Source organism: Melanerpes formicivorus, unplaced genomic scaffold, assembly GCF_026170545.1.
Source record: "Melanerpes formicivorus ecotype bairdi unplaced genomic scaffold, bMelFor1.0.p_v2 SCAF_12, whole genome shotgun sequence".
Lineage (NCBI taxonomy): Eukaryota > Metazoa > Chordata > Aves > Piciformes > Picidae > Melanerpes > Melanerpes formicivorus.
In genome coordinates, this window is record NW_027142364.1 from 20,215,969 (window position 1) to 20,243,472 (window position 27,504).

Genomic DNA, 27,504 nt, shown 5'->3' on the forward strand with positions numbered 1-27,504 from the left:
CCAGCTAAAGTTATTACTGCAGAATCCAAATGTTTCCTCTTGATTTGCCTTCTCCTGTCACTAATTAGATCCTAATTACTACAGTAAAGTTACACTGCCAACCTTCGGCAGATATTACCATCCTAGATCATGATGTCTTCCTTAAGATGGCCTCCAAAAACACACTAGGTTATCTAAAAAGACTACAAAACAATCTGCAGTTGTGCAGTTCCATTAGAAGCAATAGTTCTGTCCCTAAGTATGGTCAGATAGCCCTAAAAGAGAGCTTCTGAAATCCTCCTTGTGACAACTATGACAATATAAAAAATCCTGTCTGGAAAGCTACTCCCTGTCCAGCTTACTAGATCAAAAAAAGAGAGAAACAAACTCCTTCGTACATAAAATCCTTTTATCTTTATGTCAGCCAGCAGCAACGTAATAAGCACATCTCCTGGGATGGGTATTCCAAGGGGGGGTTAACGTACCTGTTTCCTTCTTCCCTCTACTCGCAGGGAATAAAGTTTGGCAATTTTATTATGTCCATTTTACATGTATTTCAACTTCACTAGTGATGATCCGAGCATGCCTGTTGTGCTCACAGGGGACCCAGGGGATTCCTTGAGAAACTGGAAGTGTTTGTACGCTGCTTGCGACCCCTGCTTCAGTCAAGCTGAAAGCGAATGGAAGGTGTGTGCTTTCCATGCCCACCCCCTCGCACTACCAGCGCTGGCAGTCGCCCTTCTCTGAAGTAACCACAAGTTTCAGGGTGCTGGCTCTGCACTGCGATGCCCAGCGTCAGGAAACCCTCGTCCAGCCAGCCACCGCGCCTTGGGCACCCCTCACTATCAGCGGAGCCCTGCCGACCGGCCGCCTCTGCAGCGGGCGGAGACGCTCCAGCTGCGGGCGTGCCAGCGGAGGGGGACGGAGGAGGGTGTAGGAAAAGCGAGCTGGGGGGAAGTGGGAGGAAGAAGGGTCAGAAGGGTCTGTCCCAGGAGATGGGTGGGGAGAGACAGAGGACGAGCTGGGCTGGGCTGCAACGCCCCTCGTTATAAATGGAAGGGCCGCGCAACGGAGCGGGAGGAGTGGTACGGCCGGACACGGAGAGTGCCCTGAGCGCAATCTAGCCCAGCCCAACGTGGTGTGGTGCGGTGAGAGTGCCGTCGGGGCTGATCCCCCTGCTCGCCCGCACCGCCGGGCCACGGCCACCTCTCTACCCTCGGCCGGCCCTCCGCGGAGCCAGGTAAGGCGCGTCCCGTCGGCAGGTTCCGCGAGTGCAGGGGGTCGGCTTCCGCGGGGCGGCCCCTGCGCGCCCGCCGCGGGCTCTGCCGTCGCGTCGCTTCTTGCCTACACCTCGCCGGGAACACGCTGCCCAGCCCCGGGGGAAGGGGAGTGCCTGTGGTCTGTGCAGCCTCCTAGTGAATTAGCGCTTTGTCTAGAGGAAATTGACAGAGAAGTCCCAGTTCCGGAGAGAGCGCAGGCACAGCAGCCCTGTGCCACGGCTCTGCCAGCCCAGGCCTGCCCACTGACCCCACACCACCTAGTTATTTTTGAGACAGCGAAGTGTCCTAGAAACTCACTGCCGTGCAATGCGTGTAAGCTGTTGAGCCTGTCAGCAGCTTGAAGATAAAACAAAGGCATCCTGACAGAAGGTACAGCCCTCGGACCAGTAACACCTCACTCAAAAGGCTCTTCCGAACAGCCTAGAAGAGGCAGTAAGTCCTCTTACCTTTGGTCAAAATCAGATGAGCACTTAAATGTATCACTGTGCAAAGCTCATCATACATTAATTAAAACTGACTAAAAGTACCACTGATGATTTTTGAGACTTGTGCAAACGCTTCTGTTTTCCAGTCTAATGGGCAAGAGAACATCTGCCAGTGAGCAACCAATATTGGTTTCATCAAAACAGCATGTCCAGGTTCAATTATGTAACATAGTTACTGTCCTCAGCAACTAAAGGAATCAGCTGGATCACAGTATGTAGAAGCAGTACAGTTGCAGGATTCAGTGACAACCATTTGTACAGTTCTGCAAACTCACTAGAACCAATGAGATGTGTGGCAACGAGCAACAGCAGGATTCTGTCCAGAGTGGGCTGTAGCTCTCTGTAAATTTCCATCACGTCCCTAAGTACCAGCACTTGTTTCAAATTGTGTGGTGCATAGCATGGGAGAGGACAGTAACTGGGCTTAGTAAAATCACAAGCCATAGAAGGGATGAGGGTGAAGAGGTATTTTTTTTTAACTGGGGGGAGGCATCTTTTTTCACTTGCATGGACCCACACCACAAGCCTGATCAGATTTTTTTTCCCTGGAGAGAAGAACTGGGTATGGTCTGGAGCAGGTGATTACCATGGTGATATCAAAAGGCTCTTCTGTTTAATACTAAAACAGCTAAATGTTTCACACTTCTGACTAGGGCAGTGCATTTTGCTTGCTGCCACCACAGGCTTTTAAATCACAGCATCTTTCAGAAACATGAAGTGCCTATAAATTAAGCTTTCACTCATATATTAAAAGTTTCAGCTGTATGCTTTCCCAGCAAGAACATGCTGTTCTTGTACACTCTTCCTCTCTACAACTTGAACTAGGTAGCAGAGAAAAAAAACCACAAAATCAGTTACAACTACAGAGTGCTTCCTACTTTTTGTTGTTAAACTGACAAAGCAAAGCAGTCCTGTATGATTTAAAAGAAACCACCTTTAGCATTAAATTTGAATATACCTGCTTTCATACTCCATGTACTTTTTTTCCCAAGGTAGGAGATTGAAACAGAGTTAATTCTCTGAGAAGAGAAGTGTGCCCAGTTCTAGTAGTGTGAGGCATCCTGCCTTCCTGCTTGGAAACAGCAACTGGCTTGGATTGGACAGTATGTGCAGACGGCAACTAGGAGCTACTGGTTTAACAGGCAGTAAATACCAACTTGAAGTGCCAGTATCCACAGCGCTGCCGAAGTGAGGAGAGTGCTGCTTTTCAATTTAAAACGGTCATGACTCCACAACCCGGTTTTTACAATCCACTCAGAACAGGGAGATGCATGGCTTGTATTTGTGTTAGCTGCTGGGTGACTAATATTATCTTTAATTGTATTCTATATCTGAAAGTGTATCCCATTTCTTTTTTGCTCTTTGTACTATAAAAATGTAGGCAGATGCAGAACGCAAACAGGGTGATTTATTTACACTTCCTAGAATAATTATGTTGAAACATATGGATTGTGTTTGCAGGCATGGTTATGTGTGTCAGAGTTAATTCCCATCACAAATTTTATTTCAGATAATGGGCACTCTGTATTTTCCTATGCTCTTTAGGTTTTCTGCACTTTGGAAATTTTATCCTCTGTGTTTGTTAAAGGGATACATCTACATAGTCCTTTATTCTGGCACTGCCTATCATTCCTTACTACAGCTTCAGCAATTAATATGGGAACTTAAAGTTCCATAACTACAAACCCCCATTACACTGTCCTAGTTAAATGCTTGTTTATGCAGAAGTGTAATACTAATTGAATATCTTCAAGTCACAAATTACTTCCATTTCCTCACTACCTCTCCTTTTTCTCTGCCTTCTTGAGCTTCAGAAGCAACTAGTGCCACCAGGAGTATTCATCATCTCTTCTGTGGAGGGCATTGTCCAAAGTTTAGGGCATCTAATCAGTTGTTACTGAGTGGTTTATGTGTATCTATCTGTATTCCACCTTTTCTGCCTTGGTGACTTCAATAAAGGTCATGCTCTGTCTTGACTTGGATAGAGAACATAGTATTTGATTAAAATAACGCATAAATATCGATGTTGTGACTCACATTACATGGTTAATAATACAATAATACACACAGCCCCCCTTTTTTTCCCCAGTTGAAGGTAATGGTTATCCATCCAGGAAACACCTCAATAAGAGCAGAAATAGACTAGAATTTAATTTGGATGTGTTATACCTAAAGCAGAGTTGGAGAAATGTGTTATCAATATTCACTGGCATACAGAATAGATCTGCTTGGGCAGTATATTAGATATGCCAAAGAAAATGACCAAATGAATGAGGGGTGGACAGCCAAGCAAAATCAACCCCTCACCTGTTTCTGACAGTGATACTGACAAACCAATAATGATCTCTCTCCAGAGTGAAGTATAATCTCAGAACCCACTCAGAGTTGCAGGCATGCTAAGACTTATAGTAAAGGTAGAGCATGGCCATGACAGGCCCATGGCAGTCTACTTGTAGGTTCCATTGCATGTTTAGCTAAATCCCTAGCCTCTGGCTAATCTTGTTTCCATTTTCAAGCCTTATCTAGAGCTTAGGAAGTTTGTGCCTCATGCTTTCAGCCATGCAGCAATACCATCAGAAGTGCAGCAACACAGATGTCATGTCCTACCATATGTTAACGAATGGTTTCGCAGCATTCTTGGATAGCAGTTCTGATTATTGGACAGTTTGTCCTAAGGGAGAAAATGGTATTTTGAAGAAGTCAGCTTCTGCCTTCTTAGAAAAACATGGATTAATTCCAAAGAGAAGGGAAAATAGTGGAAAGACTTTTTTTTTTTTTAACTATTGTAGGTTTAGTTTGTAGCATGCTAACAGGAATAAGGTTCTTATGGCTGAGAATTTAACCTCAGCTACCTATTTGGAGTTAAAATTTTATGTAAACTTAATTCTGGCATGCATACACAAGGCAAGTTCAAATATATTGGAGAGCTTGAGTAGGTGGCAGCATAATTTATTCTTAGAGTTTTAACATGTGTAGACCTCATCCATGAGGTCCACATCCTGCAGCTCGAAGACCAGAAAGGCCCCAGCAGAGCTGTTTTCATCGATACAGCTGCTATTACACAGAAAGTTACTAATCACAGTATCATTTTCTGTCTCCTTCTGGTCCTAAAAGCCCTGCAGAGAAAAGCAAGCCAGTAAGCTTTTGCTAACCACAACCTTTCTTTTAGCTCCCTTTCCATCAACAAATTCGTCTCTTAAGATCACTTTCGCCGATGGACGCTTGCTGTACTAGGAGCACTCATGCCATGTCTTGTACTATCTTCTAAAATTGGCCCTACAGGAAAAAATAAATTAACAGATGTACCCTGAATAATCTCTGTCATTTTTTAACATTTTAGGAAATTTAACAAATCAGACAGACAAGGCAAGCTCCGAGAGATGTACTTGTTATTTTTACCTCAGCTGTAACAAACAAGCAGAGAGGTTATCTTGACTCTAAGTCCTAACAGCTGGGATTGTTTGAGACAAAACACATATGAAATAGACCAGTTATTCTAATCATTTATGGCCTTATCTTCAGATAAATGATAGATTATACTAAAATTACTTTGAGCTTTCAAGTGGATTGCAACTAAGGGTAGGAAAATACCAAGCTCCAAATGGCATGCTGTTAACATTCTCTGTTGCACCATCATCTGAAAGAACTACAGATTCTGGGCTGTCAGATGTCTTCTGCAATTTTCATTCCATTAGGTCTTTGTTTGATAGCAAAACTGTCCAGGTATCCACTATATAACAATGCTTGCTGGAATGCTTGGTTACTATTTGTGGTGTTTATCTCCTTTTATTGTAGTTGAGTAGCATTTCTCTTACAGGCACAGAAAATGGGTAATAACTGAAGACGACCTCACAGCAGGGAAGTGAGATCACATTGGCAATGCATCAGTGAGTGGCGTGATTGAAGACGAGACAAAAAGTAGCTTACAGCAAAAGGTAACCAGCAATATCTGATTTTGGACAAGGTCGATATTTAGACAGCATATCACTGCTTGAGCTGAAAGCTGTAATTACAGTTATGGTCAGAACAAAGAATGATTTAAGCAAACGCCGAACTTCAGCTAATTCACCCGTCCCTTTCTTTACTTGTAGGTCACACAAGTTTGTCAGTTACTGGCAGATCATTGGCTAGTGGCATCTAATATTCAGCAGATGAAGTTTAAGAACAGAAACAGAAAACAAAGCAGCATTCCTGTGCCTCCTCAGTTCTCTGAAAACCGAGAGGGATATACTGAATGAGAGTACTGTGCCTCAGCATTTTTAGCTCAGAAGGGCCCATGCAAATAGTAAAACATTCCAGAAATCCACTGAACAGCTGTACTCTTATGTTGGGGGGGCTTATACAAGGGAGAAAAATGCACTAGTTGACTTCCCTAAAAATGTTCTGTTGGCAGCTATACTCAGTTTAACTCTCTTCAGCATCAGCAGGGCCTGGCCAGACCCTTTCCTTGAACCAGAGAGCACATAACATACAAATATGCAGCCTGAACTTGTTTATTGGGGAACTATGCATGCTTCTCCCAGTCCATGTTTATAGGATGTATGTCACTCTTGCATCTTTTCCTTTGTAAACTCCTATTAGTTAATTTTTTTCCTCTTTACTCATTCTTCTTACCCAAGCCTGAAAAAGTGACGGCTTCCCAGTGCCTACAAGATAGAGTCCAAGAGGTAGTCTGCTACCATTCAGGCTGCTCAGGATTTTCCTCCTGCCTCAGATTCTTTACTAATGTACAGTACCAGAAACAGAAAGCATGGAGCAGGAATCAGCCTGTGTTTTCAAAGCAAAACTCTAGTTCAGCTGATAGATTTCTGTCTGTATTGTTCTCCTTTTGGCTTTGTTACTAGCAGATTACCATGACAAGACAATAACAGGTTTTCTTTTTCTCAAAGAAGGCTTTATATCAGGTAAAAAAATATTTCTTTACCCATGGGCTTCCTAAAAAGCACTTCAGAGGAAGGGGCTTAAAAATATTTTGCCTTCAAATATATTTTATCATGCTGTTTCATGGTTTTAAAGAAACCATCAAAAACCTCATGTCAGTACAGGACAGCCACACAGTCAAACATTTGCTCAGCTCAATTGGTAGTTTTCTTATCACTTAGAGCTTGTAGTGTTGTGCCCTCCCAAAGATGCCACAGCACTACCTTTTCAGCCATCTATGTGGTTATGTTTGCTTGAGAACCAAGACTGCACCTCGCTGAGGATGCACTGATTCACAGCACCATGTGTAAGCTCGCAATCTACTGCCTTTGGTCTACTATCTCTGTGGCTGGTCCTCAGAGCCAAGACGTAAAAAGTGTTGGATATTCAATTTTATTTTCAAATTAGAGTAACAAATTGTACTTGAAACACACACCACCCCCAAGCAAACAAAAAACCCCCACATACACCAGCCACAAAACCACCAGAAAACCAAAACCACCCAGGAAAAAGCCTTCAAGTTCAGCAGAACATCCATTTTGGTATCATTCTACTCATTGTACTGCCTTCCAGACAAAGCACTAAGGATCACAGCATCTTGTTTTGATCATGGGTGACAATACCTGCCACACTGAAATGAACTAAGATGTCAGTTTTTGACCTTTTCATTCTCTTTGACTCCTTAGCACCTCACTAGTCCACTTGACTTACACAAAAACTGCAGATACATTGCTTGTCTTTATATTTGGCTACTCAAATTCTCTTCTAGTCCTCATAATGATCTCCCCTTAACAGGAGTTTTGTGCAAATGAAAGCACAATTCAGCCTCTGTATTCCATGATATACTTACTAACAGTTAACAATGATACTAACTTCTCTTGGGCTTAGCTGCATTACCATTTTCAAAGGTTTATTTTATTTTTTTGAAAGTCTGAATAAAATCTCTTACCTTACCAGTTACTCATACTGTTTTCTTTCCTTTCTGCCTTTGGTTCCCTTTTTCTGACCCTAATGAGGTATTCATTAAGAAGCCTCCATGCTGATCTCCTTTGCTTTTAATCTTTAACTTTTCCCTTCAGGCTGTTCCTAACATTCTCATTGAAGGGAAAGGGGAAGAGGAAAAAAAAAGAGTCAGTCTTTTCTGAGGCATATTGCCATTGTGTGATATTTTCCCACTGTAAGGGTACTTAATTATATAAAAGAAAAGTAATCAAGTGTCTCAGTCAAACACAGTGAACCAAATCCTATTACGGATTGCTGAATTATGACACATGGAAAACCAACACTTCCTCCAGACAAAGGTGTTGAAATCTAACATTCATCTCTTTGCACAGAAATCCACAATACACTTGGGTTTGCTACCCTTACTTTTCAGCATGAGGTCAAAAAAAGGAGAAAGGGGGGGAAAAAAAAGTTTAATGTGAGGTTTATTTTCCCCAGCCATAACACCGACTCTTGGGATGTTACAGGGAAATGATTAGCCACGTAAGAATAGTGACAGAACTTCCCCATTAGTTGGTTTCATTGACATGACAGGTATTTTAGTGACACTGTTATTTCTTTGTCCACCTAGACATGCTGCATCTGTGCTTGTTTTACAGTTAATGCTTTCACTACTCAAAGCAAAAGCTTCTATCAGTCATTTCCACGCCGATGATAGCTATGAGACAGGGATGCAATTTGTTAGAGATTTGGGGGGTTAGGTAACAATGAGCAATGCCATGTACTCTCAAACAACTTGTCTAATTTCCAGTAGGTCAGCAAGTGGAACTCCTCTGTTTGATAGAGGTCTCACCATTTCTGGAGTAGAAGCAGAGAATTTTAAATCTCTTTTCTCTCACACTTTGACAGATTAGCCATTGTTGAAGACAGAAATAACTGCATGACACTGAACAATGCATTCCTAAAGCATCTTATTAATTCATCTCCACTTGCCTTGTGTGTTTGGGGGGAGTAAAAACAAAAAAGCACATCCTTCAGAAAGGATTGTGTATTAAGCCTGTAGAGGGCTCTTAGGTATGTCATGGCTCCACCCTACTGATTCACCTTAATGACAATAAAATGTCCCTGTGAGGATTAGTGTACAGGTAAGGCCTCACACAGCAGGCTGTTTCCACAGACACGTTACTGATTTGCTGCACAAACTGGAGCAAATCTATGTATGTAAACTCTCTCGTAGCATCTTTCTTACTCTTATACAAGGAAGTACAGAAAGGAAGTTTCTTATACCAGGAAAGTAGAAGTCATGTCATTTTGCAGAGTTGCTCATTGCTTGTGCCCTCAAGATCATGTTGCTTTGAAAAAAAGAAGTCACTATTCAAACACCACCTAAAGAGGAACAATCTATATGAGAGATTTCTAGGATTTTCCTCACCTTGTCTGTAGTGACCTCATGAGGAGTTTAATCGTCCTTTCTCTGGTGGGGGGAGAAAGCTTTGTGCATCAAAATTGCCTAAAACCCTAAAGATCCTCATCTTTATAAAGAATCTTCATGTGCCAGTAGTGTTTCTTCCTATCAGGGCCAGTTCTGGTCTCAGCAATTCTTGGCTCTATTGAGACCTCTAAATTGCATATTTGGCATTGAAACTATGATCTTCATAAAAACCAGATAATGTTAAAAACCAGCAAAGCAACAAGCTAATTGTCCAAGTGTGTCTGTGCATTCCCTCTTCCTTGAACAGCAGTAGAAGAGAAAGGCTCTGCCCTGTGTTTGTACTGGTTTGTGGAAGTAGCCATCATTCCCTACAAAAGGCTCCTCTCCAGCTGAGAGGTAACTTCTACTGGACCACTGATTAATACTGAGAAGATCTGGATAGTAAAACCAAGAATTTCAGTGGTGGATGCACAAAGATATTCACTCCAACAAGAAATAAGAATGACCAGAGACCAAAGGTATTCAAAACAGCACAGAAAACATCTTGTAACCCCTTATTAAGCATTACATGCTTGAAATCACAGTAATGTAACACAGTATTTTTCCTGCAAGTGTGAATGACCAGGGCTGTTAATTGCTATTTTCATATACAGAAGTAGCCACAAGGAAAACTGTATAAAACTACATAACCTTAAAGGCAAATTAATAATTATATGAAATATTCAGTAAGTGAATTTGTGATTTTTGTGGACATTCTGAAAAGAGAACAGAGATACAACTCATGAGGTATCTTACCTGTTAGAAGAGGACATGATAAAGGCTTTCAGCAGGGCTTTTTTATTTCAGTAAGCTTTTCTTACTCTCTTGCCTCTCCACAGGCTTTGAAGTATAAAATACAATATAGATATAATTAACAGGTCTGGATCAAGCCCAGAATTTATGTAGTTTCTCTTGCTCCTGAGGTTGGAGGATTTCACAGCAGAAGCTTATGGTTCACTCTGTGCAGTAACAACGCTGCCAGGAGGAATTTTAGGTGTGTGGTTAGGTATCCAGAAGCTACCTTTGTGCATACACATTTGTGTACACTCCTGTGTAGTTACATAAAGTAACACTTGAAAACTCTTATTCCATGGAACTAAGCTATCAGAACAGAAACTTAAAATCCATCAAATGATTTCTCTCGCACTTAACAAACCTAAGTTTGATTTCTGTCTCTTATTAAAAATGATCACATGGGGCACACTATATTTTATATAGGCAATTCCAGCTGCAATAAAGGAAATGTGCTAATCCATTTGTTTACTATCACTCAGAGAAAGTAACTGTGCAGCACGTAACCTTTCACAGCTCAAACTAATCTCCCTTTTATTCGTTCTGGGACCTGATGGCTTAATTCTTCTTAACTATTGACTCTTTCGTGTACTTAGAAATACCCTGAAGATACTACATAACTAAGCATCAAACCTGAAGTTATGAGTGTGCAGTAAGCTGTACACTCATAACAAAATAGTACCTATGTTCTGTTGCCCTCCAAAAACCTTTTCATGTCAGTGCTAAAATACCCTAGAAATCAAAGTGCTACCTTGATCTGAAATAGATATTTTATCCACCCCCCCGGCATCTAAATGGCATTGCAACAATCTGAGGAGGAGATGACATGTCCCTGACAAGCAGACCAGGTTTTTCTGCTGGTTATTGATCACTTTTATCTCCTAGGATGGCACCAATCTTCCTGTTTCTGTAAAGCTAACGGCTAGAACAGAGGTGGAAAAATCCATGCTGGATTGATTAACACCATTAACATCCTCATTTCAAAGTCTTAATATGCTTAAGTGTCTTCAGCCACTTTCAGAAGAGACAATTCTTTACTCTGTGGTATAAACAAGAAGAACTCTCTCCTGCTATAGAAGTTTATTTTTTTTCTCCTATCTAAAAACTAATTCAGCTATAGGTTTAATAACCCAGAAAAGAAGAGAAATATTCATTCCTGCCAAGACACAGCAATAGGGACTGAGACAAGGAGATGCCACATGGGTATTAACCTTTCAGACAACATCTTTTGTGAAGCTTAGTGTTCTGATGCTTAGTTTCAGAAGTAGTGATTTAGGAGTTTTAAGATAGAAATCTATTTCTTTAAGTTATGGCTGGGCAAGTCATTTTCTATTCAGCAGGATATACAATACCTAGAATATATTAAACATTCAGGATTTTAACACATTTGTGCAGCCTTGGCCAAAGAAAGGAAAAATAATTCTCTCATGGATAAATGTGAAAAAGAGACCAGAAAAATTAGGTAGAAAAATCTAAGATATTTTGGAGTATGAGGCATGCTGTCAAGCCAGGACCAGTGGTGTCTAAAACCTTTACCTCGCTATCTTCCCCAAGAGATTAGATAAACACACTGCATGTTGAGGTTAGGCAATTCTTCAGGGTTTTGGAGTTCAGTTCTATATTTATTGAACCCAAGAAGGTTTTTCCTCCCCTTAGCAGCAGGAAGAAAAATTTAAGAAAATGTGTGTCTATAGAGCAAAACCTTCCAGAAAACAATGTTTACTTTTAAACCTAAACCTAGATGACCTGGAAAATGAAACTCACTCTCAGCTGAAAGCCTTCTGGGTAACTATAATGAGTGTTCCGTGGATCGATCAGTCAGCAAAATTCAGTCCCAACAAACCCCACAGCCCTTCATCATTGCTATGCTAGCATGCTCTAAATCACTACATTTTCCTGGGTTTGAGAAGCTCTAGTGAAGTTGAGCAATCCTTCCTTGGCACCAACATCTGCAAGTACACTTTTATGGAAACAAGTATATCAGGATTTCCCAATTTCTTGGTGTGTGTGCGGGGAAACCACAGATAGCTGAGGAGAGAACTGTTAGAGTTAACTTTGGCCAAAGAGCTAAGTAGCACAAAGAAATATTTCCAGTGTTTTGGGACTCTGAGTACTATGACAGGCTACATTTTCACTGCTGCTGCAACTGCCAGGATTATAACTGAGACGTTATTACACTGTAGGCTGCTAAAAACAGCCTGTGAAGAGTTCATCATATACTATATTGTAATATTATTAAACATTGAATGTCCCCAAAAAGTACAGGGAACATTTTATTCATCACTCTACAGGCCACACAAATTAGTGTTTTAAAGGCAGTCTTTCACTTAAACCAGTTTTTGCCAGATCAAGAACCACCCCCCACATTTTCTTCTGTGTGTTAAAGCTAATCAGCTACTTGCTCGTTTTCCATCTCTAGATATCACTTCAATTTGATCTAAATGCTCCTATTTTCAGCACTTCAAGATATAAACATCATATGCTTGTACCCAAACATCCCTTAAGTGCATAGAGCTACACTGACACTGTTTAACCCATCTGACGTAAATGAAGGACAAGACACTGATTATTTCTGCCTATCTGGCACAAGGCAGTACCCTTAACACATTTTTTGGTTCTACTTTGCTTGCCTAATAGTTTGAATAAAACAAATGTCAGCATAACACCAACAGTCTCTCTCCTTTGTCTATTTGTCCTAATTGCAGAGGGACCTTGCCAGGCTAGACAGATGGGCAGAGTCCAAGGGCATAAGATTTAACACATCCAAGCGCCAGGTTCTGCACATTGGCCAAAAGAGCCCCATGCAGTGCTACAGGCTGGGGTCAGAGTGGCTGGAGAGCAGCCAGGCAGAGAGGGACCTGGGGGTGCTGGTTGATAGTAGGCTAAACACGAGCCAGCAGTGTGCCCAGGTGGTCAAGAAGGCCAATGGCATCCTGGCCTGTAACAGGAACAGTGTGGCCAGCAGGAGGAGGGAGGTCATTCTGCTCTGTACTCAGCACTGGTTAGGCCACACCTTGAGTCCTGTGTCCAGTTCTGGGCCCCTCAGTTTAGGAAAGATGTTGAGTTGCTGGAAGATGTCCAGAGAAGGGCAACAAAGCTGGGGAGGGGTTTCAAGCACAAGCCCTATGAGAAGCTGAGGGAGCTGGGGCTGCTTAGCCTGGAGAAGAGGAGGCTCAGGGGAGACCTTATTGCTGTCTACAACTACCTGAAGGAAGGTTGTAACCAGGTAGGGGTTGGTCTCTTCTCCCAGGCAGCCAGAACCAGAACAAGAGGACACAGTTTCAAGCTGCACCAGGGGAGGTTTAGGCTCGAGGTGAGGAGAAAGTTCTTCATAGAGAGATTGGCCATTGGAATGTGCTGCCCAGGGAGGTGGTGGAGTCCCCATCCCTGGAGACGTTCAAGAGGGGATTGGATGTGGCACTTGGTGCCATGGTCTAGTCATGAGGTCTGTGGTGACAGGTTGGACTCGATCTTTGAGGTCTCTTCCAAACTTGGTGACACTGTGAGTACCAGAATATAGGAAGTTAAAAATAAGCAAGAAGGCACTAAAAGAAACTGTTACATTATACTTCATATAGAATAGAATAAACCAGGTTGGAAGAGACCTTCAATATCATCACATCCAACCTGTTAACCAACACCACCTAATCAACTAAACCATGCAACCAAGCACCCCATCAAGTCTCTTCCTGAACACCTCTAATGATGGTGACTCCACCACCTCCCCGGGCAGCCCATTCCAATGGGCAATCACTCTCTCTGTGTAGAATTTCTTCCTAACCTCCAGCCTAAACCTCCCCTCAATGATAGTATTTTGCCTTGTGTTTGAATCCTAAGTAATCCTGAAGAAAGTGGCTATTTTGAAAAGCAATGGCACCTGGCAGCAATTCTTGTATTTTAAAGCAGGAAATACAGACCTCTAGTGGTCGAAACACGAGTCAAACTTCAGAGCTATTCAAATGCTTCACTCTCTTACTTTCCTATATGTTCCCCCACCCATTGAAAAACAAACACACACATGCCCCTAATTCTACTGTTCAGTCATTCCACAAGCACTGATATTTCCTACAGAAAGAAAAAGAAGTCTTTTCCATACATAAGTTTTGTTACTGAAACTGAGCACAGTTCAAAGATATTTGGGAAGGGAAAAAAACACATCAATGAAAGCAGTCTATGAAAAGAGAGATGTTGATTCTTTTCAGAATAAGCTCATGCAGGAGCACAGACTCTTTTGAAGTATGCTGGAGGAAATAAATACAGGAGCTTTCACAGGGTAAGTCAGGGTACCTAACAGCAATAACTGGTTCTGTGCTAGAACAAAATAGATAAGTACTTTTGATGTCACTGAAGAACCAGATCCTAAAAGCAGTGTATGTTTCAGTTAGGTAGAACTAGCACAAATAAAGCAGACTAACTTAAATTCTTGCAAGGGGAAGACACAAAGAAGCCACAAAAAGGTAAACTACTTCAACATTCAGAAGAAAAGGCAAAAAAGCAAACAAACATCCCCAAACTGACAGCAATTTCAGCAGGCTGGCTGTTGCTTCATGAAAGACTAAGCTATTAAATGAAAACACAGGCCAATATAAGTCTTTGTGAATTCTGTCCTCATAGGATCACAGAACATGAGGAGCTGGAAGGGACCTCTGGAGATCTTCAAGTTCAACCCCCCTGACAGAGCAGGGCCATAGAATCTAGTGCAGGCCACACAGGAACACATCCAGACAGATCTTGAAAGTCTCCAGAGAAGGAAACTTTCTCATGAGAGACCACCTGCTGATCCAAAAGTTGCACAAGGATCACCCAGTGAGAGTTACTAAAACAAATCTAAAGGTTATGTTCTATTCTTGGTGCTCATAAATTGATGTACAGACCTGTTCCTGTCCTGCACTGACTACTGTACTTCCATTTCAGTAATATGTTGATTTATTGTCATTTACCATGAAGTCAGACACTGACCTCTGTGGAAGACAGTGGCAACGATGACAGGAAGCCTATGCACGTGGCAAGGCCACGATAATTTGAATTACATGCTTTCATTTGCCTGAGTGTTTGCATTTCTTTTACCCCCAGCAATTCAACAGCTCTGGACTATAAATACTTTCCCAGTTGTGAAGAGAGAATGCAGGCTTTTAGAAGGAGCAGCAGAAATAAGAAGTAGGAGAAAGGTCGATTTCTGACTTCACAACAGTACCGCTCAGGAACTAAAAATAAAACAGAGAAGATGCTGAAGTAGTCATATGAAGGAAAGGAAATTATCTGCATTAAGGCAATGAGAATAAATTGTTAGACTTGATATGGAAAAAAAGAAAACATTAAAATATGTGAAATAAACCATGGGAAAAGTGTCATTAGTTCCTCAGCAATTAGGAAAAGAAGATAGACGTTTGGAGAAGGGTGGGGAATATGCCTAAACTCTCTTGGCAGGTAGCTTATGCTGTCAGAAGGAAACAAACACAGCAAATATATTGAACACATTGTTCCAAAGTTACTTCATCTTTTCTTCTCCCCAAACAATAGTTTTATGCTAAAATAGAATGCATCATCCTCTTTGACTGGGGACTATCTCCTCATTTGTAAAAAAAAGCAAGTAATCCACCTGCCATCATAAGAAAAAGCCCCAAAGCATTACCCAATGGTGAAGTGGCTGAACTGTGGCATGGTTAGTCTGCATGCATTTATTTAGCCATTGTCAAAGCAAATATCAAAACCACATTTCTCTTCAAAATTTGACTTGTGACACCTGCTTACCTATTTATAGCTGATGAAGTTCTCACAAAAAAAGCCACAGTCAGTGCTATCTTATCTTGCAGTGAGCAAAGTGTTGTTTGCCTTGCACGGGGGCTCAGGGTTCCTTTCTGTTTCCACAGGCAGTTTAATTAGGGTGCCTGTTCATCCAACAGCAGCAGTGAATGGAGTGGTAAATAATAGTTGGTAGAGCAGTCTGAAGTCATTATCAGTGACTTATAATCATTGTAATTAGAAAAGATTAAAGGTCAAACAGGACAGCAGCATACAACAGGGGTTTCTGCTCACCAGATAATTTGCTTTGAGATTGATGCTGCCACAGCATTCAGAGTTGCATCAATTCAGTACTCTTAGAAAAATCTCCTTCTGCATCAGCCTTAAAATGATTCAATTATCATTATGTTAGCTCAGGTCATTTGAGATGCTTTAAATGGGATTATCAAGGTGCACAGTTTCAGTACTTGCATTTAACTGGTCAGTGGTTTAACCTGCTCTGGGGAGCTCTGTGAGCAGCAGCTGTACCAGCCAACTATTCCTATAATGTTTTTAAACAATCAGCTTTACATAATACGTATATAACCAGGATCCTGGGACAAACAAGTGAGAATGACAGCAAAACCAACATTGGTACAGACAAGAAATCACTGTCTGCAAGGAGCTCACACCACCATGGCTGCCCAGCCTCCCCACTCAGCACTGCACTCACTCACTCCATGCATTCAAAAACAAATTGCTCTCTTCTGCATTGAAGCTTTCCCTAATGCTCTCTAGGTATGGATGTCCTCCAAGCAGCAGATATACCTAAGGCTACCTCTGGAACTTTGGAGTTTCTAAGGTATTTAAAAGTTCCTCTCATGATTAACACTGCCTTCCTCAGCATACTTCAGATGTAGGACTCTTAGAAGGTACAATCTCACAGCAACATTCAGACTGGTTTTGGATATGCATATGGCAATCTGCATCTATTTACCCAAAAGCAACCACATTATGCATTTCTGCTTGCTTTTAATTTACTGAACGTAGTGGTGGACTTACTGATTGTAATTTCATAGTATAATTTAAAACAGGTAACATGCCAAACATCTTTTGTGCAATTCTGATGTCAGTGTTACACCAAAACCTTTAAATCCAGAAAGCTTACAGTCTTAGAGGGATTGATTGAATTATTCTACTATTTCTTTACAGTGTTACAGAGATTAATTGACATACCCTACTATTCTTGATCACATTCCTGATCTTTCATGGGAATTTTTCTCCTTTTTTTACTTCCCAAGCACTCCAAAATAAGTTCAGGGAATTCAATACCTTGGAGGGCCAGACACAAGTTTTTCCAACAAATTATTTAACACATGTCTGACAATGTGATATAATTGTTATTAGAGTTTCTTCATAGTACATATGCTGTTAATTACATCAACTAGAGCAACTCTTGGCGTGAAAAATACAGACCACCATGTGGGTGGAAGGGCAAAGTGGAAGTTAAAACAGCAGAACACACTGCACTGGAGTGGGTGAAGTGACTGCAAGAATGGGGTCTTGGCAACTACTGCTGCACAGAAACAATCCCATCAAAAGGTGAATATTCCCCACCAGCTACACTCAAATCTGCCAGTCAGTACACACAGAGCAGGATGCACCAATTAACCACCAACTGGTTCATCTAGTCACAGAGAAAACTCTTGCTCAGCCTTAACTGGGCCCTGATCTATTTTACTGCAAGGCTAACCTGCAGTGGTGGTTTTCTTAAAGACTTCACTATGGTTTCTTACTGCTAAGTTCTGCACTTCAGTCTCAGTGGATGTATGAGTGAGCAAAAGCTATGATAATTAACAGACCACGCAACACCCGCATGTAGCTAGGACAGGGCAAACACTATCAGACCTTGATGTTGCAGAACCTAATCAGTTATTGTCAAAATCTCCTTGGGCACGTTCACAATGATGGGATAAGAAAATACAGCTTAAAATCTTCTAATTTTGGTTCTCCCTGTCTTATGGATACCACATATTCTAGGTTTGCCGCAGCTTGAAAGCCAGCAAGGTTTGCTCAGGAAGTATTACAGTGGCACAAGTGATCAGAATGGTGTACATTTCTTTTTGTCAGCTATATTTGCTTGATTTTATAACTTTTACACACGGCAAAAGCAGCTGATGTCATTTCCAGGCACCTGTACCAACTTAGGCAACGAGACTAAGTCACAGAATGAACCGTCAGAGACTGGGAGGTGTCACACTATGGCTACTGAAAAAGGCTTTTGTAGTTGCATTGCTCTAGATATCCCAAACTTGACAGCATTACTGGAATTACCCTGCTAGCTTTATGGAAATGAATCAACTTATTAATGGAAACATAGAACATGAGCTAAGAGAGAGGAATATAAAGTACTTTTAAAGCTAATAATTTGAGAACCAAAGGGTGACCTTACTCGCAAGATGCTGCCTGCAACCCATATTCTGGGTTCATTTTCTGGCTCTGCTTCCTCTGTGGCTCTGCTTCTGACTTACTGTGTGGACTTTCCTGATACATATCTATACTTCCCTTCCCTATTAAAAAGGAAATCCATAAGGATAATCTCCCAACAACACAAATAATGAGCAACCACCTCTGTAACAGCTTCACCCGTGTTTCTATAATGACTGACAACTTTTCTGTCTCACTGTACCTGTCCTGCCCAGGGTGTTAAGGTGTGTAGGGCTTTCTGTATAAAAGTGACTTACAGTTACAAGGGTTTTGTTTGATCACTTGGTTTTCACAAAGCAAGTATATTTCACTTAGTCCGAGTTGGAGGCAGCACACGTTGGGTTTAGCTAACAGCTGTCAGGATCCTGTAGACAGCAACAAACACTGCTCTGCAATAACAACTATCATTTTTTAATGGTTTAATACCTTTTTTGAGAGAGAAAAAAAACTAGTTTTAGACCCTGAAAAGAAAATGTATTGTCAGAATCACAGCATATTACCTGTGTCTTAAAGCCATAAGTGATTACTAAGGAACTCATGCTTACAGGAAACAAAAACCCCAGCAAAACAAATAGGAGTCCTGTAATTATTTCATGCCACTGCCATACACTTAAGTAGTCCAGAGTGTACCTTCGGTACACTAAGGCTACAGCTTCAACTCTTGGAGATATATTTTGTCAGTAGCTGAAAAGGTAATATGAACTCTCACTCCTTTTTGCATCCTTCTTAACCCCTTTCTGCAGTTATTAATGTGCAATGAATCAGCTCATTTAGATTCTCAGAGATGATGATGTTTTTTTCCCTCCCCTCTTTAGCTGTTAAATACCATAGCTCCCCATCTGGTTTGAAACAAAGTAACTTCAAATACTTAGGCTGTTTATAGTAGCACAGAAGACAAGCTTTTGTGAGTGTTTTACAATATTTGTATCCCAGAGAAAGGTGAAAAGTTTAATGTAGAGGGGGGAAACATAGTAACAACTGAACTGACTTATTTAATGCTTCACAGTTTGTATTTACAGACTGAACTAGTATTCAGAGTGCTTGAGTGTGGTTTCCCTTTGCTTATTGGATATATCGCCTACTTAAGGAAAGAAAATGCCCCTAAGAGTCTCTGAATTATGGTTAGCTGGTTTTGAGTCTTTGTTGTTATTTTTAGACACATTTACCAACCAGTCTTAAATTGGAAGCTTGTTAATTGACAGGAGTTTGATAGATTTAATCTGTTGAAAAGAATCTCTTAGTGTTTAGCCTAACATCCTTATCTGTTTTATTCAGCAAACAAAAGTCTGCATTACAATATAAATTGGGTGAGAAAACACTTGAAGATGTCTTATTTTTAAACTCAAAGACATCAACATGTGTTAGACACAAGAGCTTGGAAAAAAATTAAATCCCTGTAACGAATAATATTTTCTTCCTCTTTTGCCCTCCTAGGTGTGAATATTTTCTCTCTGAAACTAGGTTCCCACTAAAGAGATCAAGATGATCCCTAATTACTCTACTGAAGAAACTGTTAAAAGAATCCACGTGGACTGTCCTGTTTCAGGAAGGCACAGCTACATCTACATCATGGTTCCAACTGTTTACAGCATCATCTTTATCATAGGCATATTTGGCAACAGCCTGGTTGTCATTGTCATTTACTGCTACATGAAACTAAAAACAGTCGCCAGCATCTTTCTCCTAAACCTGGCACTGGCTGACCTGTGTTTTTTAATAACTCTGCCACTCTGGGCAGCCTACACGGCCATGGAGTACCAGTGGCCCTTTGGCAACTGTTTATGTAAGTTAGCCTCAGCAGGGATAAGTTTCAACCTGTACGCCAGCGTGTTCCTCCTCACATGCCTCAGCATCGATCGCTACCTGGCCATCGTGCACCCGGTGAAGTCCCGAATCCGGCGCACCACGTTTGTGGCCCGAGTGACTTGCATTGCCATCTGGCTTCTAGCCGGCGTGGCCAGCTTGCCTGTCTTCATTCACCGGAACATATTCTTTGCCGAGAACCTAAACATGACGATCTGTGGTTATCGGTACGACAACAACAACACAACGCTCCGGGTTGGGCTGGGCTTATCCAAGAATCTGCTGGGCTTCTTGATTCCTTTTGTGATCATTCTGACCAGCTACACCTTAATTTGGAAGACCCTGAAGCAGGCATATCAAATTCAAAAAAATAGGACTAGAAACGATGACATTTTTAAGATGATTGTGGCAATAGTGTTTTTCTTCTTCTTTTCCTGGATTCCTCATCAAGTGTTTACCTTTTTGGATGTGCTGATTCAACTGCACGTGATAACGGACTGCAAGATCACCGACATTGTGGATACAGCTATGCCCTTCACCATTTGCATCGCTTACTTCAACAACTGCTTGAATCCTTTTTTCTATGTGTTTTTTGGAAAGAACTTTAAAAAATACTTCCTTCAGCTCATAAAATACATCCCTCCCAATGTCAGTGCACACCCAAGCCTATCCACAAAAATGAGCTCTCTCTCCTACCGGCCACCAGAAAATATACACTTGCACACTAAAAAGACTGGTGGGGCTTTCGACGCCGAGTGATGCGTTTCGCAACACGCTTTCTATTAACAGCCCTGTGAGCGAAGCAGCAAGAATGACAAAAATCCATCTGCAGTCCTGAACATCACCACTTACTGCTTATTACAGAAACATCAGATCACCTCAGCAAAACCATGCTGTAAAGATTGAGCAGTGGCCTTTTATTTTGTGCTGCGAAGAGGACTGCTTGGTTTTCGTTTTGGTTTTCTTTGCTGGAAGCAACATAAAGGATGGAGCAGCGTGCCAGAGTCTATCAGCGTCCTGCCATTTACTCAGAACTACAAAAGAAGGGTAGGGAAAACTGGGAACTTCAGTCCAGAAGTCTTTTTAAAGGAAAAGCTTGCATAGATTAGATGAATTGTGAAGGACCCGTTTTGTGCACACACAGGCTATTCCCATTTTTGTTCAGGAGGATGGAGCTGCATTGATTGTTTCATTAGAGTTGTTTGGGGGGTTTAAACGACAGATATCATGCCATATTTATAATATGTTTTCAGATATATGCCATATATGCCCAGTTTTAAACTCAAATGGAAATTGAAGGTCCTTGAAAGTTGGTCTCATTCTGATTTATGCTACTAGTTCTCTTTTCCGAAATGGAATTTTTTTTCCATCATAATATATGCAATAAAAATGCAGATTTATTTATTAAATACATAATAAATATCTATTTTTAGATTTCTATTCCTACTCCTAGATTTTCAAACACTGCTTCACAAAGGTAGAGTTATATCCCCATTCAACATTTCCTCACAAACGTCCACACTGAATTGAGAGAACCTTACTTTAGGGCAGGAGTTGAGTCCATACTCTTTGTGGGGGAAAAAAAAAAGTGGAACTCTGTACTTGAAAACATGAGTTTTGGGACAGAAAACTTTGAACTTATTGTGTAATAACTAAGGCACTCTATGAGAGGAGTTACCAACCACTCCAATTCCTGGACAATCAATCAACTGCCATTCTGACAAGCAAAAATATGACGACCGTGTTATGGTTTAACTAATAATGATTTTAATCACATCACAAAAGATCCGAGGCCAAACTTGACCCATGGCTTCGTGGAATTTCTCTCCATTATACAAAGCTAAACTTTGAAAAAGGTTCTACAGGGAGTAAATACTCAATGTGTATAGAATTAATGAATTCTATTAATTTATTCATACTAGCATAAATCAGAATAAAAGTCTAGCTCAGAACGTCCATGTAAATGAGGAAGAAAAGGTGATAAACACAGCGCTGGTGAGACCCCACCTGGAGTACTGCATCCACTTCTGGAGCCCCTATTACAAGAGGGACATGGATGTGCTGGACTGCATCCAGAGAAGGGCCACAAGGATGAGCAGAGGGCTGGAGCACCTCTCCTGTGAGGACAGACTGAAGGAGTTGGGGCTGTTCAGTCTGCAGAAGAGAAGGCTCCAAGGTGACCTCATTGTGGCCTTCCAGTATCTGAAGGGGGCTACAGGAAGGCTGGGGAGGGACTGCTCAGGATCTCAGGGAGTGATAGGACTAGGGGGAATGGAATGAAGCTGGAGGTGGGGAGATTCAGGCTGGAGGTGAGGAGGAGGTTCTTCCCCATGAGAGTGGTGAAGCCCTGGAATGGGCTGTCCAGGGAGGTGGTTGAGGCCCCATCCCTGGAGGTGTTTAAGCCCAGGCTGGATGAGGCTCTGGCCAGGCTGATCTAGTGTGGGGTGTCCCTGCCCATGGCAGGGGGGTTGGAACTAGATGATCCTTGTGGTCCCTTCCAACCCTGACTGATACTATGATACCGTAGGAAGCTTCAAGTAATTATCTGCTCATGTGTCCTTTTTACCTCAAATTATGAGCTCCAGAAAAAGATTTATTCTTGACTCACACTTATTTGTTTTCTTCAAAGATAAAATGAGTTCAGAAGTATTTTTTGACACAAGGGAAAAAAAATATCCAAAATTGTATGTCTCCTACAGGCAATCACACACCCTTGAACCTTTACCATATTTCTGATCCTCAAAGTCTGACATCTAATGTGGTTTCACTTCAGGTAGCAAGCAGCTGGAGGATCCATATTTTCTGGTTATCAGTCTTTTGCATATATGCAAATAATTGGTATTTACATTAGGAAATAACTTTAAAAATCAAAAATACAACAGAAGAGTAATTTCTGTAGCTTAATACTTTTTGGCTGAACCAAACAAACACCAACAAGACTACAGCTGGGTTTGGGAATCACAGGGCTAAAACCAGGTTTGGGAATCTTGTGCACCTTCCTGCATTTACTTAGAGGCAAGTTTGTTCACATTTTGCAGTTAGAACAACAAAGGCAAAACTGAAGAATCTCAAGTCCTGTGTGACAGGACACTGTAAAGAGTCACTGAAACTCCTAAAGCTGTATGTTAAAAAACAACCAACCAACCACAACAAGCCAACAAAACTCTTTCATTAAAGGTTTAAGTTACTGTAATTGCAAGCTAGTATCTTGAAATCTGAAACCTGAATGGATCATTTAAAGACACAGTTTAATTACCATATGAAATGCTTTGTATTTAGCTTCTATCTGCTCTTACGTGTGAGACAGCCACTTGTTAAAGATGAATATGGTGATAATCCCCTGCATTATAAATAGCATCCAGAATAGTACCACTGCCTCAGCACTCAGTAAACTGATGAAGGGTTGACAGAGCTTGTGTTTTATTTGTGTGATGTTGTTTGTGCATGTACGCATGTGCTCAGCAGCACCGGGAGCTCTTGCTCAGCCACAATTCAGTGTGCTGTGCTTGCCACCTGCTGGATGCAGCCACAAATTCGTTTTTCATTGAAGATTGCGACGGCAATGTTTCCCTGGCTCCTGATGAGTTTGGAGACTCTCACCTGCGACAAAAACTCCTGTAGAAGTGAAATATAAGCTTGTCCAGCTGGCAGGCAGTTGGATTCTTCGACAGAGGCTAAGCTAGCATTTCACAGAATCATTCAGGTTGGAGAAGATCCTTCGGATCATCAAGCCCAACCATTAACCCTACTCTGCAATGTTCACCCCTAAATCATTTTCCCAAGCACCACATCTAAATGACCTTAGAACACATCCATGGTTGGTGACTTCAACCACCTCCCCAGACAGCTTGTTCCACTGTCTGACCACTCTGGCTGTGAAAAATCTTTTCCTAATGGCCAGTCCAAACCTACCCTGTTGCAGTTTGCTCAGAATCTGCAAATCCCTTTGGTCCCCAAAACAGAATAGAATTCACCAGGTTGGAAGAGACCTTTGAGATCGAGTCCAACCTAACATCCAACACTATCTAATCAACTAAACCATGGCACTGAGCACCCCATCCAGTCTCTTCCAGTGTTCCAAACCACCATAATACTTAGCTCATCTGCAAAACGTTGATTGTGTTACTGCAAGAGCCATCCCATTCCAAAGAGAAGAAATAGCTATGTGTTCAAAAACAGAAAGCAAAGCATTATTTGCACAAGTGATAAGTAATTAGCTGAAAGGATTCAACACCAATAACAAAGAGGTTGAATCACAAGTGACTGAGAATGACAAGATTATTCCCTTATAGCAGAAAACAAGAGAAGCCATTGGTTAGTGATTTTGATAATTTCATGCCAGATCCTGCATTTTGAACCATGTAGCCTAGGCTGTTGGTGCCACCTGTGCCTAGCAGTGTCACATGAAAAAGCACAAGCACGTGTGTTTGCCTGGGTTGCTCAGGAAAGGTAGGAAAGCATTGCAGCTGGTGTACTTTGAAGGCCAGACTGACCTTGAATTAATAGACAACAAAAGTGGAGGGCAAAGCTGCTCTTAAATAATGCTAGGAAATTTTTCTTCTCCTAAGGGCTAGGAAAGTGGTCATCAGCTGCCAAATACAGTGGCTCCTAGTTCAGTGTTTCCTTGGAAAAGTTTGTGTGGTGGTTGTTATGGCTTTTTAATGATAAAATGTGACAAATTGTTAGGTTCTGAAAAGTATCCAGAAATAAAACTGTCTAGCAACTCTGACTGGGTGGCAGCAGCAAGCAAACTCTCCTGCAGCACAGGGTTACTGTGTCCAGCCACGTCTACACTTTCAGACATCCCCACAAAAGCCCAAACTAACAGCTAGCCAAAGAGTCCCCATTACTCTCAATATCCATACCACTTCCATTCTGTATCTAGCTGCAACTAATGCAGGTGATGAGAAGTACATTGCTTCTGAGACTTGTACTCACCTGCTCACCTACTGTGCTGGAGACATGTGTATGGGACATTGAGAAAAGCAGTGAGCAGGATCTGACATTTGTTATGGACACTTATCTGCATGGTCTCTACAGAGGGGCAAGTAAGAGATGGGTGTTGGTGCAAGAACTTTTGCCAGCAGAGGAGGAAATGAGATCTCTGACTTCGCCATCTTGGGGTCAAACCCTCATTATTTAATATCAAAATGGGAACTACCTATATATGTTTAAGGACAAACTCCCACTGTATTAAAGAATGTGAAATTAATTGCAACACAATGTTACACTGTTATTTTTAAAAGGAGTATCCAAAGTGTTTTTCATTCTCAGGGTGACCAAAGTAAAATACTTGACAAACACTTAGTCTGTCCTTGTGCTCTCCTGATGCAAGGAACTCAATGGGAACAGCACGTAGCCCTGAATACAGGCATCACAACCCTTGTTCTGTCAGTTATATTCTGTTGACTTGTTTGAATACTTACTTTCTGCTGGCAGAATAATCACTAGATCCCTATTGTGTTTGACATGTACATACATAATATTTATTGCTATTTATTGTGCAATAGTACATTATATGATTCATGTTTCAGGCTTTGGTCTCTAGCTGCTTGCCCATTTTATGCCTATCCTAAATCATAACGTGTTACATTCACTTGGTTAACCCAAATTTCAACAAAACCATTACAGATACGGTGGGGATTGATTTGGCATCTCTGCTGAACTATTTCATCATGCTTACATTGTTAATAAAGAGGATGGAGAGTAAGCATGAGGCCAAGAGCCCTTTACCAGAATTGCTATTTAGGTGATGGTTTTCATTATCTACTTGAAACTGTGACAGCAGCAGAGAATATGGTAGGACTCCATTTTGGTTTAGTTTTGCTTGCACAGCTCCAGCAATGATTTATCTTGCTGATCTCCTCTTTAAGTATACTGGAGTGCAAATATTCCCAGGGAGAAGTTTGCACTGTAGAACAGAAACAAACAACTTGGGAGAGAGAGGAAGGCGGTGTACAACAAGGACTTACTGATTTTGGAACTCTTTAGTGTTAAATGTAAAGACTGTTTTGCCACAGATTTTATAAAAAGGAAAAAATGTCAACAATGAAAGCCAACCAACAAAGAAACTGAAAAGAAAAAGGGAAAAACCCAACCATAAAACAGCTCAACAAAACCTAAGAACAAATATTTCAGCTAAGTAGCAAAATCTTCCAGAAAGTTTGGAAAGGCTCTTCTCGATTTTTCTGTTTCCTAATAACGTTCTGCTCAGTGTGGAACATATCAAACCACTCTTACCCCACTCAAAAGGTCAGGGTCTCCAGCTCTGCTCTACATCACATTAAAGGCCTGGCAAGATCGTTGTCCCACCAGCTCGAGGGAAACGAGGAGGTTGTTCTATCAATCATCGAGTCCATTTCAACAGCGACCTCACTACCAAGGCTGAGCTGACAAATTCTCAATGCTAACGGCAGAGCTGTCAAGCTCATTGTCACTGGTCAGTTCTGCAGATGTGGCCAGGCACTCAGGAAAATCTGTACAGCTCATGTTTGAGAACAGCACTGTGCAATCTTTTTAGTGGACTGGTGCTGTGGTCTGCAGCTTTAGAAGTATTTGGTAAATTAAGTGTCAAGGACTAGATACTACTTTAGCTACTTTTGTGCAGTCATAACTCGTGAAGTAATTGATGTTTTCTATTTCAATAGATACAGTTTTATATTGTAGAAGCTTACTACTGTTATATAAGAGCTTTTATTGTCTGAAGTATTACTAAAACCATACATGCCATCTCTAGATGTCTTTGTGAAAGCTGTCTCTGCTGCAGAGAGATATGGTTCTGTATTATTGTAAGTAGGACACAAACACCAGTGTACCTGTAGCTATGTATCCTTGGCAATATCATCCTTAAAGTGTTTCTGGTTTATGCTGAAATATTTTATACCTTTATTCCTCATTGCTTTTAACTCAAAGTTCAACCCAGCTTCCCCTAAACTCTTGAGATAAACAGGCTCTATCTGCAGTTCACAGTTGAAAGGGTATCTGGCTAGCTCCAAAACCACATAAGCAGCCCAGTAATTTACTTGTGCTTCCCAGAACTGGCTAAAACAAAGTTTCTTTGGAGTGAATAATCCACAAATTATTGAATTTTCCTATATATAAAGCTTAGACTAAAAGGCAGAATTTCAGCTTAAATTTTTAGAAGCTAAAATAAACTTACAGGGAAAGATTTACCTGGAATACTGTGTCAAATACAGGATTGTATTACACTATGGATAATGGCTCTGAAAAGCCAGACTCAGGCCATCTGTAGCTGAGCATTGAATGTAAATGTATCCACTTGGTTAGAAAAAGATTCAGTGTTCTCTTTACCATGAGGGTAGTGGAACACTGGAACAGGTTGCCCAGGCAGGTGGCTGAGGCCCCATCCCTGGAGGTATTCAAGGTGAGGCTCTACAGGGCCCTGGGTGACCTGGTCTAGTTGAGGATGTCCCTGCTGACTGCAGAGAGGTTTGGACTGGATAACCTTGGAGGTCCCTTCCAACACAGACCATTCTATGATCACAAGCAGTGCCACACTGGTACAGTGGCTTCAGTGGAAACAAGGGGCTGGTGTTTTGGGTTACTTTTTGTCAAAAGAATGATAGAACAAATCATGTGTTTACATGTTGAATTTGTATGAAAA

The 27,504-nt window shown here is 41.3% G+C and overlaps 1 protein-coding gene across 2 annotated transcripts; it reads left to right on the forward strand.

Annotated features, from left to right (window-relative positions):
- The first annotated feature begins 1,003 nt into the window (after positions 1 to 1,003).
- AGTR1 (angiotensin II receptor type 1) lies at positions 1,004 to 27,504 on the forward strand. Of its 2 annotated transcripts, none has more exons than XM_068145579.1 (3): positions 1,004 to 1,219; positions 5,562 to 5,679; positions 19,512 to 27,504. In XM_068145579.1, exon 3 carries the CDS (start codon positions 19,560 to 19,562, stop codon positions 20,637 to 20,639), a length of 1,080 nt encoding a protein of 359 aa, XP_068001680.1. In that variant the 5' UTR covers positions 1,004 to 1,219; positions 5,562 to 5,679; positions 19,512 to 19,559; the 3' UTR covers positions 20,640 to 27,504. The 2 variants fall into 2 exon arrangements, 1 of the variants encoding a protein (XP_068001680.1); XR_010988199.1 differs by lacking the exon at positions 19,512 to 27,504 and adding an exon at positions 14,943 to 15,179 and having other exon boundaries at positions 1,006 to 1,219.

Bases quoted from the DNA above. Each gene is read 5' to 3' on its own strand.
- AGTR1 (XM_068145579.1), top strand. From the start codon at position 19,560: ATGATCCCTAATTACTCTACTGAAGAAACTGTTAAAAGAATCCACGTG.